At 31.3% G+C, this 13,906-nt stretch overlaps 1 protein-coding gene across 3 annotated transcripts in view; it reads left to right on the top strand.

Annotated features, from left to right (window-relative positions):
• LOC124354018 (cryptochrome-1) overlaps positions 1-6,958 on the top strand; it is a 30,874-nt gene extending 23,916 nt beyond the window's left edge. For all 3 annotated transcript variants that reach the window (XM_046804142.1, XM_046804141.1, XM_046804143.1), the window contains exons 9-10: positions 1,915-2,071; positions 5,211-6,958. In XM_046804142.1, coding sequence (XP_046660098.1) covers positions 1,915-2,071; positions 5,211-5,348 — 295 coding nt within the window. In that variant the 3' untranslated portion in view covers positions 5,349-6,958. The remainder of the gene's footprint in view (positions 1-1,914; positions 2,072-5,210) is intronic.
• The last annotated feature ends 6,948 nt before the right edge of the window (positions 6,959-13,906 follow it).

Below are 13,906 nucleotides of genomic sequence, written 5' to 3'. Positions count from 1 at the left end.
CAAAACATATTTAGACATTTTCATTATGGCTATTATATTTTGAAACTATCTCTATCACTTGATACAATCACAACTGTATAATAAAATCAAAATACTAACGACTAGTCAAAACTGGTCCGTTTAACATTATAGAAGCATGTTTGCAATAGATGTCTTTCTTCGGAGCAGAGAGTAATAAACAGATGTTTGAAGTAGATGTTCTTGTTGAGCAAGAAATTCTGAACACGGTGATGTAGCTAATCATTTTCCCCCAAAAAATTTCCTTCATAAAAATTAGAAGACAAAATCCCATTATTTTTCATTCTGTCTAAGTGGGCGAGCAGAAACAACACACCAATGTTTTGTATTACAACTGTATAATTTTGGTATGTGCTTATTATAAATTAGTATTCAATAAACAATACATTAAACTGTATTGTAGCATCCCAATTAATCAATGTACAATTTGTTCTACTTAAATCTGATTTTTGATAGCAAGAGTTTGATTAAAGAGATGACTGTATAAACAACTAGTTGTTTAACATAGGAGAAACGTTTTCAAGCGAAAAGTCACTAGTAGTTTGATAGATCTAGGATTAAACAATTTACTGATTAATTTAGCACCTTACTCAATAATAGAATTTGAGGTAGGGTTGTGTATAAGGTAATATATATGAGCTATAAGTTATGTGTAAGTGTGGTTTATTTATTGTCTGAGCTTTAGCGAAGCCTATCACTGATGGGGTTAGATAAATTTAATTTCTGTCTATCTGCACAATATCTCGAAAAGAAACTGACTGATCGATAGATTTGAAATTGTGCATGAGCTTAATTTGCATCTCTGAGTTTGATGACGGTCATGTCACTCCATGGAATTTGGCTGAACGTTAGCGAATATTTTTACATTTGTCTTATGGGTAACCATGATGGCAATGAGGAAATTGCAGAATAAATAAATTTGTAAACAAGCTCAATACATCCATAAGAGATTTAAATATGTGATATTAACACATGTAGCCTGTCTATCTCAACACGTATAACATCATTTTATAGTAACGTGGTGTTTAGACTTTTATTATTTAAACACTTATGAAACCAAATTTAACGAACAAAAATCTAACGTATCATGTGGCAAGAAATGTCAAGAAAGATTTTATATGTCAACTTTAAATTTTGCATGAAACATAGAATATTTTTCTATGACCATCTATTTGTCTTTCTGTCCGCAAGACATTTCAGGAACGAAATGAGATATGGATTTGACATTTTTATTTGTGTTGATTTTGTCTTGGTTTGATAGTATAACGTAGATATAGTAATATGTGTATTCATGTGGCTGTTTATTGTACATTGTGCAAACTGATGAGTTAAGGGATTCTGATTCTGAACACTGTAAAACACATGCGTCATTATTATTCTTTTGAGGCAAATTTTAAATCCTTAACAATACTTTTTATTGAATGCAATAGGTTGTACAAGAATTTGAAACATACATGTGCTATGCTTGGAGTTTTGAATAAAAACAAAAAGGAAAATTGAAATAGGAAGAAATTCATCAACAAGTTAAAGAAGTTTATGGTAAAGATATAATGAGTGATGGGATTGTGAGAAATTCGGTTAGAATGTTTAATGAAGGTCAAACAAATGTCTAAGATGAGTCTTGGCGTTGTTGGTCTTCTGTTGCCAATAATGCTCTTGTTTAGTGATGAATTCATTAATGTGATGATGCTATTGATGTAACACGATATTGTGAAAATTAAAAAAAAGTAGGACAGGAATATTTTTAGGAATGAGAGTAAATGTTCATTTATTAACAGTTTGTTTAGGTAATTTTATTTGAGTAAATAACCATGCCTATGTAGATGTAATTTTCCAGGTCTTGGTTATGGTGCAATGTTCTTGGATGTGTTAAAAGTCAACGTTGATATTTCACAGACGATATGTGCCAGAGGTGCAACACTTGCCAGTCCAGTACATCTACGAGCCGTGGAAGGCTTCTCTTGAAGTCCAGGAAAAATCCAATTGCATCATAGGTAAAGATTATCCCGAGAGAATTGTCAACCACCAGCAGGCGTCACAGAAGAACAGACAGGTTGGTGAATATATCACACGTTCTAAATGAAAATACATTCCAGATGTGTGTGGAAATTAAAACTCTATTGGACTATATTGCTTTAAAAATATTTTAATCACAAGAAATACATTTTTTCATGAAGTCTGCCTACAAATGGAGTGTTCTCTATCACCTAATGACGTGTAGCCTAGTTTTACTCATATAATTAAGTACTCCTTCTAAATGTTTCACAATTCCTAGGGATAGTTTCAGTCAGCTGTAGAAGTTTAATCTTTCTTAGTTATACTTGTCTCTAAGAATGTCATCTTTATATTTTCCCTCATGGTGTACACATGAACTGTGTCAGAGAATTTACAATATTAAATATTAAAAAATTTTGTTAAATTTTAACAAAACTCTTAACAATATTTAATGTTAATTTTATCAATATAGTTGAGTTCTGATTGTTGAGCATATTGATACTTGAAACTATATAAAAAACTTATAAATATTGAAAAAATTTTTGGACTACTGTAATTTAATTGTTATAAAAATTTATGGAATCTTTGGCAACCAAAATTTTGATGATTAAAATGTAACTGTATAACTGGCTGAGCATCAGTGAAGTCTAGTAATCAAGAGACTGGACAATTTTATATTTTTATCTGTCTGCCTGCACGATATCTTGAAAACAAAATGACCAATAGACTTGAAATTTTGCATGAAGCTTTACTTCTATATAGACTACATTTAGTTTGCTGATAGTGCACGTCACTCCATCAGGTGTGGCCGAGCACTACTGGATATTTTTACATTGGTTTTATGGGTAGCCATGATGGCTGAATGTAATTTTTATGTTGATTTCTTTTCTGTATTATTTTGTATCTGTCTGCCTGCAGAACATCTTTAAAATTAAATGAATTATAGATTTGAAGTTTTGCAAGCAATCTCAGCGAAGCCAGTTACATAACACGTGGTGTGGCATATCCTTATCTTTAACTTCTATATGAACAATAAGAATATGCAATATATATTGTTGTTTTGATTTTAAAATTGTATTGCATTCAGATGATTTTATATGGCATGGCAGCCACTAGAAACATATAAATTGTATGAATTTTATCTTTCATATATTATAAAGCTGTAACTAGGAAGAGTTAATCTGGGCAAGGAAAGAAACTTAAACTTGGAAAGGATGCAGAAATATTGGGTTGAAAGAAAGAAGACTTGAGTCATAAATTGACTAAACTAGTTCAATGTATGTCATAAAATATAAAAAAGTAATATAAGCTATGACCAAACATTGCAATATTATTTTAGTTTTTTGCAATATATATGTGTTATTTTCACCATGGTATATTTCAGTGCTCTTTCTCAACTTTTCTCTTTCTCACACATGGTATGGTATCTTCTATACACTATATCCTGCCTTGATAGAGGGAAATAGTTTTTACAGAATTTAAACTCTTAGAATGGCATCATCAGCACATAATATAGAGGTTTAAAATCTTGGGATTATATATATAACAGAAAGGTAACAGAGGGTCCAATCCAGCTTATGGTAATACAATAAATGATCAGTTAAGTTAAATTTTTGTAGTTTTTCACAATATATTTTAGTCTCAGCCGTTTTTAACATCCCAGAAAACAGTAAGAAGCCCATGAGAAATTGTGAGTATTTTAAGTAATAATTTGAAATCGTCCCCACAGAAAAATGACTGAATGTTATCACTTTTTACTTTATATATGATCATGTTAAATGTATCTGAGAGGAATAATGTGTTTCTTCATATTAGTAAAAAACAAATATTCTTAAACCATGATTAATTAGAATAGCCTACATTTAGTTAATAAAAGTTATATTTCATTAAGAAATGTTATTTACCTAAATTACTTTCTATTAAAAATGTGCCATTTCCGAAGTCATAATTCAATATACATACCATAAAAATTGTTTGTCCTTATCTTGTGTCATTTTTCCTCAGTGATCAAATTTGTCCTCTCTTCAGTGAGTTTTAAAGAGCTATAACCGTGAAATTAGAAAAATAACCCAAGAAAAAATAGCAGCATTGTAAGGAACCCGAAATATCTTCATCTTAATTTTTTTTACAACAATGTCTATAAAATGTTTACACTTGGGTTTCAAGAGGGAAAAGCACAAGAGAGAGAATCAGGTTTTAGCAAAATCACAAGACACAAGGCTATCTGCACATTCAAGACATCAAGTCAGGCTGTAATCAATCTGACAGTTGTCAGGCAATGAATGGAGATGTCAAGTATTAAGCATATCAACCTTGTAAGTCATCGTACCATCTGTGTTTTACAATTTAAAAGTCTAAACTAAAAATGCATCTTCAGTTTGACATTTCTAGATGACAGCCACATGTGAGATCTACCTTTCTTTCGATTAAGCCAGGAGAATTATTTTTCTTCAATTGTTTCAGAATGAACTTTTTGGAGAAATTCACCCAGATTTGAGAGAAAGCATTAGTTCTAACGATTGTAGGTACAGTAAGCCTGGGGACATTTTTTGACAAATTACCTCTAAATGTAAAGTCTTTGTCTGTAAATAGTTTTAAATTAGTTCTTAAGAAATGGTTTACAAAAAAAGCTTTTCATAGTTTAGACGAATTCTACTTTTCATTAGATGAAATAATATTTTAGGTGTAATATTTATATATCATAATTTATTCTCATATTTTATATTTTTTATTATTTGTTGTATTTATTAATTGTTATGTTTGTTAATTGTTATATTATGTAACTTTTTAAACACATTTTATAAACAACAAATTATCTTACATCAAATTTACACTGAAGTTAAATGCCTACTATTTTTTATATCATTGTGTTACCATTTAATTGACCTATGTGACAAAGCCTATTGTAACATAATTATGTTATTTAACGGCAATAAACTAATTTAATTGAATCCTCTGTTAAATTATTACTTGCTGATGGTAAGGCAGCATCTGTTATAAGTCTATTGGCTTACAAACTAATAGCAAGCTCACATTTCTCATCACAGTAGTTTGACATCTATTCAGCTGGAGAATAATGTTCCTGTGGGTCTGAATCCTTTCCTCTACTGTCTATCTAGCCAGAACGATCAATTTTTGGATCTAATCCCCCACTTTTTGCCTCCCAATAGTTTCATCATAATGTTCCTTGTCCACAGATGATGATCAGAATCCGAAATTCTCTGGTAGAAAACCGGCCCCAGCACTGCTGTCCATCAAGTGTGGAAGAAGTTCGACAATTCATGTGGCTCCCAGAGAAATTTACGGACCATCTGTGTGAGTCTGTACACACTTAGACATGCAGGGGTCTCAACAGGAGGTCTGATCATACAACGATGGATGAGTGTGTTTCAGCTATCTAGTCCTGGATATTGCATTTGACAAGAAGTGACCTTGTTTCTCATGTTAGCTGGACATGATTTACAACCAATTTTAGCATTCTTATGTAAATGAGATGATAAGGGTCCTTTCAAGAGAGAAAACTAGGTGAAGTTTTAATACAGTCAGACCAGTATATTGTGATTTTGTTTATAAGTACTAAATCCTATATAAATATTAAGAGTGGTAAGAGATTCCACTCTTATTAATTAAGAGTATTAATCTAGAGCAGGGGTCTCCAACCTATTTTACTGAAGGGCCACATTGTAAAGTTTTCAATGTAAGGCGGGCCAACAATATTTTGGTGCAGAAACTCTACTTCTGTGATTTTAAAATCACTGTTCACACCACCTGCTTTTACAACAGTCTCATTTTGTTAAGACTGCTTGGTAAAATTTTGTTCTGATTTAAAAGCGAATTTTTCAAAAAAGCAATTTTTCCTCTCTTAGTTTGCCTGTTAAATTGGAATACATGCTCTTATGCTTTGTTTCATAATGTCTACGGACATTAAATTCTTTGAGAACACCGACAGTCTCGTTGCAAATAAGACATAACGCTTTATTAGTGTTATCGATCATAAATAGTCATGAACCCATTGTTTATTAAACACACGGCACTAAAAGTCAACTTTTCTTTTTTTAGAACCATTTTTGTGAGTAATAAAACAGAAATATAAAATACACTGTCCACGATCACTATGCACTATGGGAAACATCAACTTATACTCTCACAAGTTGTAATTGTAACTAACACTGCAAAATGACTGACAAGATTGACGTGACTAGGTTATTTTGGTTCTGCCTCAGGTATGGACAGGGTAGAGTACAACAGCGCCGAGCTTCTGCCTGTACATGTACAATCCGTGCTAACCACTTACTATCTATCACTCAGTGGTTGATCACTACTTGTTTATCAAGTTTTAAAATTATTGAGAAAAGAAGTGGCAAGTGAGAGATGAGTACTGGTATGAATGAGGATGAGCTAATGGCAAAAATGCTTAAAAAATATATATAATATCAAATAAAAATATTTTGTCAGTATGCTAGCTTTCCGCGGGCGAGAAAAAAATCTGTTTCCGCGGGCTGTAGCCTGGAGACTCCTGATCTAGAGTGTAAAGATAAAACTATAATTACTTAGTTTACCAATTTTAGAGTTACTTTTAGTTGGCTGTTTTATCTAGTTTTAGTTATACACATATCAATTTTCTTATTTCTTTATATATATAAAAGTTTTTCACCATAAATTATTATGATTTATGTGTTTATGTGTTATGTGATTTTTATTAAAATATGGTGCATTTAATTTACCTAATTAGTAGTTATCATGGGTTAAATGTAACCTTCAACCTGACAACATGATTTGTCAAAATAAAAATCCTACATTTACATTGTAATATTGATATTAACACGAATTTGAACTAATTTAGGAACATTGAATGCGAGTTTCCAATTTATACTTACGAATTTACTTTTTTACTACATTGACAAAGACTGAATATATGAGAGTCCTTAACCCTATAAGTGGCAAGTGCCATCTGAGACGTATGATTCACGCCTCCGTGAAGTGGCAAGCGCCGTCACAGCCATCGCTTCACATTTAAGGCTGTTTCTCCGCAACCGTCCATTATTTTCAGGCCTAGTTTGAACTATCGTATTCTCCATGAAATTTCCTATAGATATCATATAGTATAGTGTGTATTCATGTTACTAATGTTTGCTGGCTTAAATGAATCCAACAGTTTTCGTTTGACCTGGCGGCAGACGAGAGAACAGCTGTCTACTCGTCTCGTCACTGTTTTGTTTGGCGACTTTGCGTACTGTTATTGTCAGTATATTATTGTGTATCGCGTTGTTTGTGTTACCGGTAAATGTTTAGGTTATTCGTTCGTCATGGAAAATGTTGGGGGTACTTTGGAATTATACCGACTCCACCAGTATGAGGAACACAAACATATAAATTGATAGAAAAAAACATTATAGAATGAAAACGTAACTCTTCAATTACAAAATTACAAACTTATAACGATTATCAATTGTTAATGGGTTTCCTGTGACGCCCAGAATGCAGCAATATCAAGGATGAGTGAGTGTAGTGGATTTCCGCCTTCAGCTGCAACTGCCGACCGCCACGCATATTTTAGATTTAGGCAACTAGTCATGATCTTGTAAAAAACGAATGGCCCCCTCTTCGCTCCTGGGTAAATCCCAAATTCTCGTAGTGTCACCCATCACTAATCTATTACACACACAGTAAAACACGGAAGTACAACAAAGCGACGCACTCGACAGACACTTCGGCACGAAAGTACAAGAATGCGGCGCACTAGCTGAATGGGCGGCGAGATTCTGTAGTCACGTTATCTACTAGACCGCTCGACTTTGACCTCTGTCTGGATGGGGAGGGGTTTGCGATAAGACAATTCCTGTTTTATATTTACGAAATATACTGTGCTATGACAAACTAAGCCACTATTATAGGGCCTACACTACTGGGAGGAAAAGACAAGCCCCATCTAGTGACTCGGAGTAAATAAAACCAATTTGTACATAGATTTAGTTTTTCCCATCTAATTTTTTTTGTTCTTGTAAATAGAAAAAAATGTATAGGAAGTAATTTGTTTAGAATAACATTGTGTATATTCTGTAAATTTAACATTATTTTGTAGCTCCAGTAGATTCAAAGTGACGGACAGTAAAACTTAAAAATTATATTTTCTAAAAAAAAAAATTTTTACACATCTATAATGATATTCATCTGAAAATAAGGGTAAGGAACCAAATATTATATTTATTCTTATTCTATAGTTCATAAGGAAAACAAAAATATATAATGTTGCTAGGTTATCACTTAGACAATATTTTCTAAAAATAAGTTTAACGATCACGGCAATTTACCCGAAAACGGCCTGCCACTGAGACCAAAAATGACTGCCACTTATAGGGTTAACTGTCTCATTTATTAATAACAATTAAAAATAAATTAGTTAAAAGTGAAAATAGTTATGTTTAGTGCATTGAATTACCTTGAAATAGAGTATTTTAATACAGTATCTGTTCAACATGTCCAAAAATTAAAGGTTAAGTATAAGAAGACTGAGTTTTAGCAGTATTGGATACAGATAAACTATTTTAATACAATATTATATTACCATACATTAGGTGTCCATGTAATATTCATATTTTACTATACATATATATTGGTATAACTATAGAGTAAACTATCATCATTCCTATGAATCTATATTTACGTTAGCATTTTAGATTTAGTCTGTTTTGTGATAATTGTTGCTATAAATGTAGTTTATTTTTTAGCATTGCAGATTTTGTCTATTTTGTGATGATTATTGTTTGTTGTTATAAATGTAGTTTATTGTGAAGTATATATTCTTGAGTTTTTTTTAATTATATTTCATAGTTTATCTCAAATCTCTAAATACGTAACACATGTATTGTAGTGATAATAATGTTTAGTGTTAGTAAACGATTTAGTCATTCTATTAGTAAGGTGATAGATAAGTACTGGCAGTGTAATTGTAGATGATTAATAATACAAATTATTTTTTTAGATATTGATCAAATATTAAATTGTCTACTAGAAGTGTTGTGTTTTAATTTTAATCTATATACATATTATACCATACATACAATAGTAAAATATGAAGTTTTTTTATATTTTTAGCTTGAAACTCTAAGCAGAAAGAAATAGCCAGATAGAATAGAATATAGAATAGAACTCATAATCTTTGAGAACAGAATATTTGTCACAAGATAAATAAGTAGTGAAAAGAACTGAATCATAACTTTTATTTCTCGCTTTTGAAGAAATAATATCCTTTGGAGATTGCCAATCGAGGAGCCACCCCATAGAATGATTCGATATCACAATTGAGAGTCAAAAAGTGCAAAATAGGCAATTCTTAAGGCGGTTCATGTGCCAGTTGCATTAATTTTTGTAAGGGCAAAGATGGCACGGCTTAGTTTTGAGCAGAGATTATCTTTATGCCACTCTGGTCAAGAAACATACCTAGATGTTTTGTACATCCACTCTCTCTAATTCAGGTGGTCCTGTTATGTGATATTTAAGCCTTACCATTGCAAGGAGACACATTTGGAACTAAGGAAATCAGTATGCAGTTTTTTATGTCATGCTTGCTTCCTTTTTTGTGTAGTGGATAAACCTTAGACAATTTCAATTTTGAGGGAAAACTCCCTGCGTCAAGAATTTATTGATGACATCAGTTAAAGGTTGACAAGTCACATGCTTGCAGAACTTTAACATTTTTAGTGAAATTTCATCGTAACGTGAGGAGGAAGACATTTTTAAAGAATTGATGATGTTCAACACTTCATCATTGGATGCTACGTTAAATGAAAGAAGTTCTTTTTCAATTATGTTATTGTATGTAAAAAAATTAGTAGTACTTGTATCCTTATTAAGTTTTAGGGTTTCTTCTGTGATTGTTGTAAAATAAGAATTAAACTGTTCGGCTACAGTAAAAAGATCTTCTATGAAATCGTCAGAAATTTTACCTCCAGTCAGAATCTGGAACGTCCCTTTCGCTTGATCTTTGACTACTAATGACTTCCAAGATAGCTTTGCTTTTATTTCTTGATTCAGCAATACAATGATTAGCTTCTTTACATAAACTTTTTAATTTTAGGTCATAGGTTTTCTTTCTGTGTGCAGCTATTGCTTTGTCTTCATTTTGGCCAGTAACTAAAAAACTGTCATGGGCTTGAATAAAAGATGTTCGTAGCTCATTTACTTCAAGATTGAAAGCAACTTTAGCTCTATTTTTAGTATTATACTTTTTTGTTAAAGGTGGACATATAGTATTAAGAGCTGTAGTCCAAGTCCCTATAAAGTTGGAATATGCATCTTCAGAGTTTTGAGCTTGATAGACCTGTTTCCGTGAATTCCGAATTCCAAGAAGGTCATTTAAAGCAGATAGTTTCTCATGACTTAGGTTTCTTTTGGTCAATGTTGTTTGTTATGTTGTTGTTGAGCAGAAATTAACAGTATAAAGTTGCCCAGAGTGATCTGAAACAGTTTTCATGGATTGTTATGTCAAAATCATTAAAAAGTAGGTTAGTACATAAAATATCAATAGAAGTGGCAGTTGTGGGTATAGTCCTACTTGCAGGTAGGTGGCATTGAGTTTTAAGTTAAATTGAGAAGAACACAAAATTTGCTATTTTCTCTGTCCAATTCAGAATTTGTCATTAGTGTCATTTGTCAATTTGTGCCATTAGTTTGTCTTCCAATTCAGAATGAGCTAAGATCAGTATGTCAAAAAAGAAAATTCCTCTACACAGGCACTAAATTATGTGGTGCTTTATATGATGCTATGTTTAAAATATATAAATAAATAAAACAATATGGGTTGCGAAGTTGATAGTTTCCTTGAACTACATTTATTTATTGTTCAAAGCATATTTGTCAACAGTATAAACAACCAGCTCAAATATTAATTACAGAAATTGTATCAATAATATGCAGTGTAATGTTCTAAAGTTAAAAATTACAACAGAGTAAACAGTTCATATAATATTATCTACCAAATGATAGGTCAGGTTTGAAGTTCAGTTTATTATGACTTGCCTCCCTCAATAATACAAGAAACTCAGTTACAGCTTATTCAGTAGCTGAACAATCAATTATTGTTCAAACAGAAAACTTGTTTTTAATTCAGCTGTCTACTATGTAGTATCCTGTAGAGCAAGTCACTGCAGTTGTCAAAAGATGGAGTCAACTTCCTGTCCTGCTTGACTCATCTAAGTATTATTTATTTTATTTTGTCGTAATGTTTCATAAATAACAGTTCTGTATATGTTCCCATTAATAAGTTTCTTCACTTAAAAAATTAAAATTACAGTGTTCATTAAAAAAATGTGGTCGTTTCTCTGAAAAAGTAAGTAAACTGTTCAATTATATATTTCTTTGAATAGTTAATTGGGAATAAAAATTAATAGTTCTGGATAATCTAATATCTTTTAATTTCTTTCTTTCAATTTAACGCATTATAATTAATTATCATTGCAACACAAAATCAAAACACATTCACATAAACATATAGTGTCTTGACTAATCGATAGGTACATTCTGTACCTCTCTCAGATGGAGACTACTAATACTATTATAAAGAAATATTTATATTCCTGAGAACGTTTGTAGTAGGTCTATGGCCATCCACTTGTTTAATTTATTTTAAATAGCGAATTTAGGCATTGTTTTTAAATAAGAATAAGAAACCTGTTATTCTATTGACACGTATTTACGGAAATAGAACAAGTCAAAACTTAGATTTATTATAAATGAATGTAGTATCAATTACATGAATTACTTAATTATGATTGTATTGATTTACAATTATTTTGATTATATTGCACATTACGTCGATGATGTCTTTATCAATATATTAATAAAAATTCTAAAATACTATTTACTTATAATTAAATAAATAAGTATATACCCTTTGAGGACCAACAAATCTTTTACAAATTTTAGTGTGCACATTTTTTATTAGTGATAAGCAGATAGTATGAGTTGTTTGATATAACAATAAAGACAAGGCCCAAAATTTGTATTTTGTAACATTTTTGTCAGCACAATTTATTCAAGTAAATATTAAGATATTTAACTAGTTCTTCTACATGTTACTTAAGGTTAAATACTATTTTAGATAATTGCTATTTAACTAAAATTATAAAAATAAATATAAGTATTTATATATAATAATTATATACAGGTGTTCACAAAAGGGTGTCACAAACTTCTGTGGCCGACAGTACTCATTATTCCAAACAAAAAATGCCCCATAAACATAGGTTAAGAAGTATGTTGGTTAGCTGCTAGTCACTATTTTGTATAAAACATCAATATCTCTAGGACGAGTAAAGGTACAGATAGCAAACTTTGCACATACGTAGTATTATTAAAAAAATGGGGAAAACGTATAATACATAAGGATAAAAAAATAATGGTGTGTTTTGCTTTAATATTAGCAAAATGGCATCTGTTGGAAATGTTTAAAGTAAAATAACAAATACACCAGTATAGTTATAACAAATGTACAAGATACCAACTATTAATTTTCTTAACAATTCCAACGGTACCTTTTGAAACAATATCCGTCAACACATAAGTAAGCAGGATTACTTTATAGGTATGCTTGCACAAGCAGGGAGGAATAAAGATTTTGTCAGTTGAAAGGTATCAGCTTTATGTTATCAACTTTCAGTTTTGCATCAGTTATAAAAAATGTAACTATTTTTCAATTTGTATAACATTTCCAACAGTACTTTTCTCAATGAAATCCGTCAAGCGAGCATGACCATTTATAATGATTTGACGGAACTGTTTGGAAAGGCATATTTAAATTGCAAACTGGGGAGATAGCAAAGAATGGTTTCGAAAAAAACAGGCATATTTCCAATGAACAAGAATATTTTCACAGATGCTGACTAATTAGCTTCAGTGCAAGAATCTGCTAAAACATGCAGTCCTCACACAACAAATCCAAATGAGGAAATTCAAGCGAAATCTTCATCTCTTGAACCAACTCCTTTTTTAGGGAAGCCACACAAATCGTTGGTTGTTGATCCTTACAATGACCATAAATCTAGCACTTCAAAAAGTAGTGTTAGTCCTTATGATATCATCCCTGTGTCATAAAAAACGAAGAGCAAGCAACAGAGAACATAAGGCTGTAGGGACTTGTATCATAACAGGCACAACATACAAAGATGCCTTGACACAATCATTAACCGTTAATCCGGAAAAAAATCAGCTAAAAAGAGATAAGACCTACATTTACAGAAGAGTAAAACCAAAAAGGGTAATGATTTACTTACTGAAAAACATCAAAGGAAAGGCACAAGAGAAACCTGATAGGGGCAGTTCTTCTGAAGATGCTGATGTCTCTATTGTCTTCGACAACATGAGTGATTTTAATTTCCACGTTTGAGTTAAAAAAAAATATATATGATGATGCAACATGTATGTTTTGTCAAGGTCAATTTTCCTATGACCACAAAGGAGAGCTCTGGGTGATGTGGATCATATATCAAGTTTGGGTACATAATGAATGTGCTGAAGCTGACCAAGACATTTATGTCTGTGATTTTTTAAATAAAATGTCAATCGTGAAAGGTTCATTACATTAATAATATGCTACCATTAACAATAGTGGTAAGCAATGTTCAAATTTTTGGTGTTATGTGAAATAATAAATAAACATATTATGAATTTTCAATGTTATTTTCATTTCCTTTGCATTTTGTAGCAGGTAGTCGAAATTTAGACTACAATTCCAATACCAAGAGTTCAATCGCATGTAACATAAAAATATTTTTAATAAGTGTTAAATTTTTGTATCATATACGTGATCGGATTTCATTTATAACCATATCAGCTATTACTAAGTCATTAAACTACTTTTTAATTGGTATTGGATATGTAGTAAGTGAAAAAGAAA

The sequence above is a fragment of the Homalodisca vitripennis genome, chromosome 2, assembly GCF_021130785.1.
Source record: "Homalodisca vitripennis isolate AUS2020 chromosome 2, UT_GWSS_2.1, whole genome shotgun sequence".
Lineage (NCBI taxonomy): Eukaryota > Metazoa > Arthropoda > Insecta > Hemiptera > Cicadellidae > Homalodisca > Homalodisca vitripennis.
This window is presented reverse-complemented; position numbering and strand designations above follow the sequence as displayed.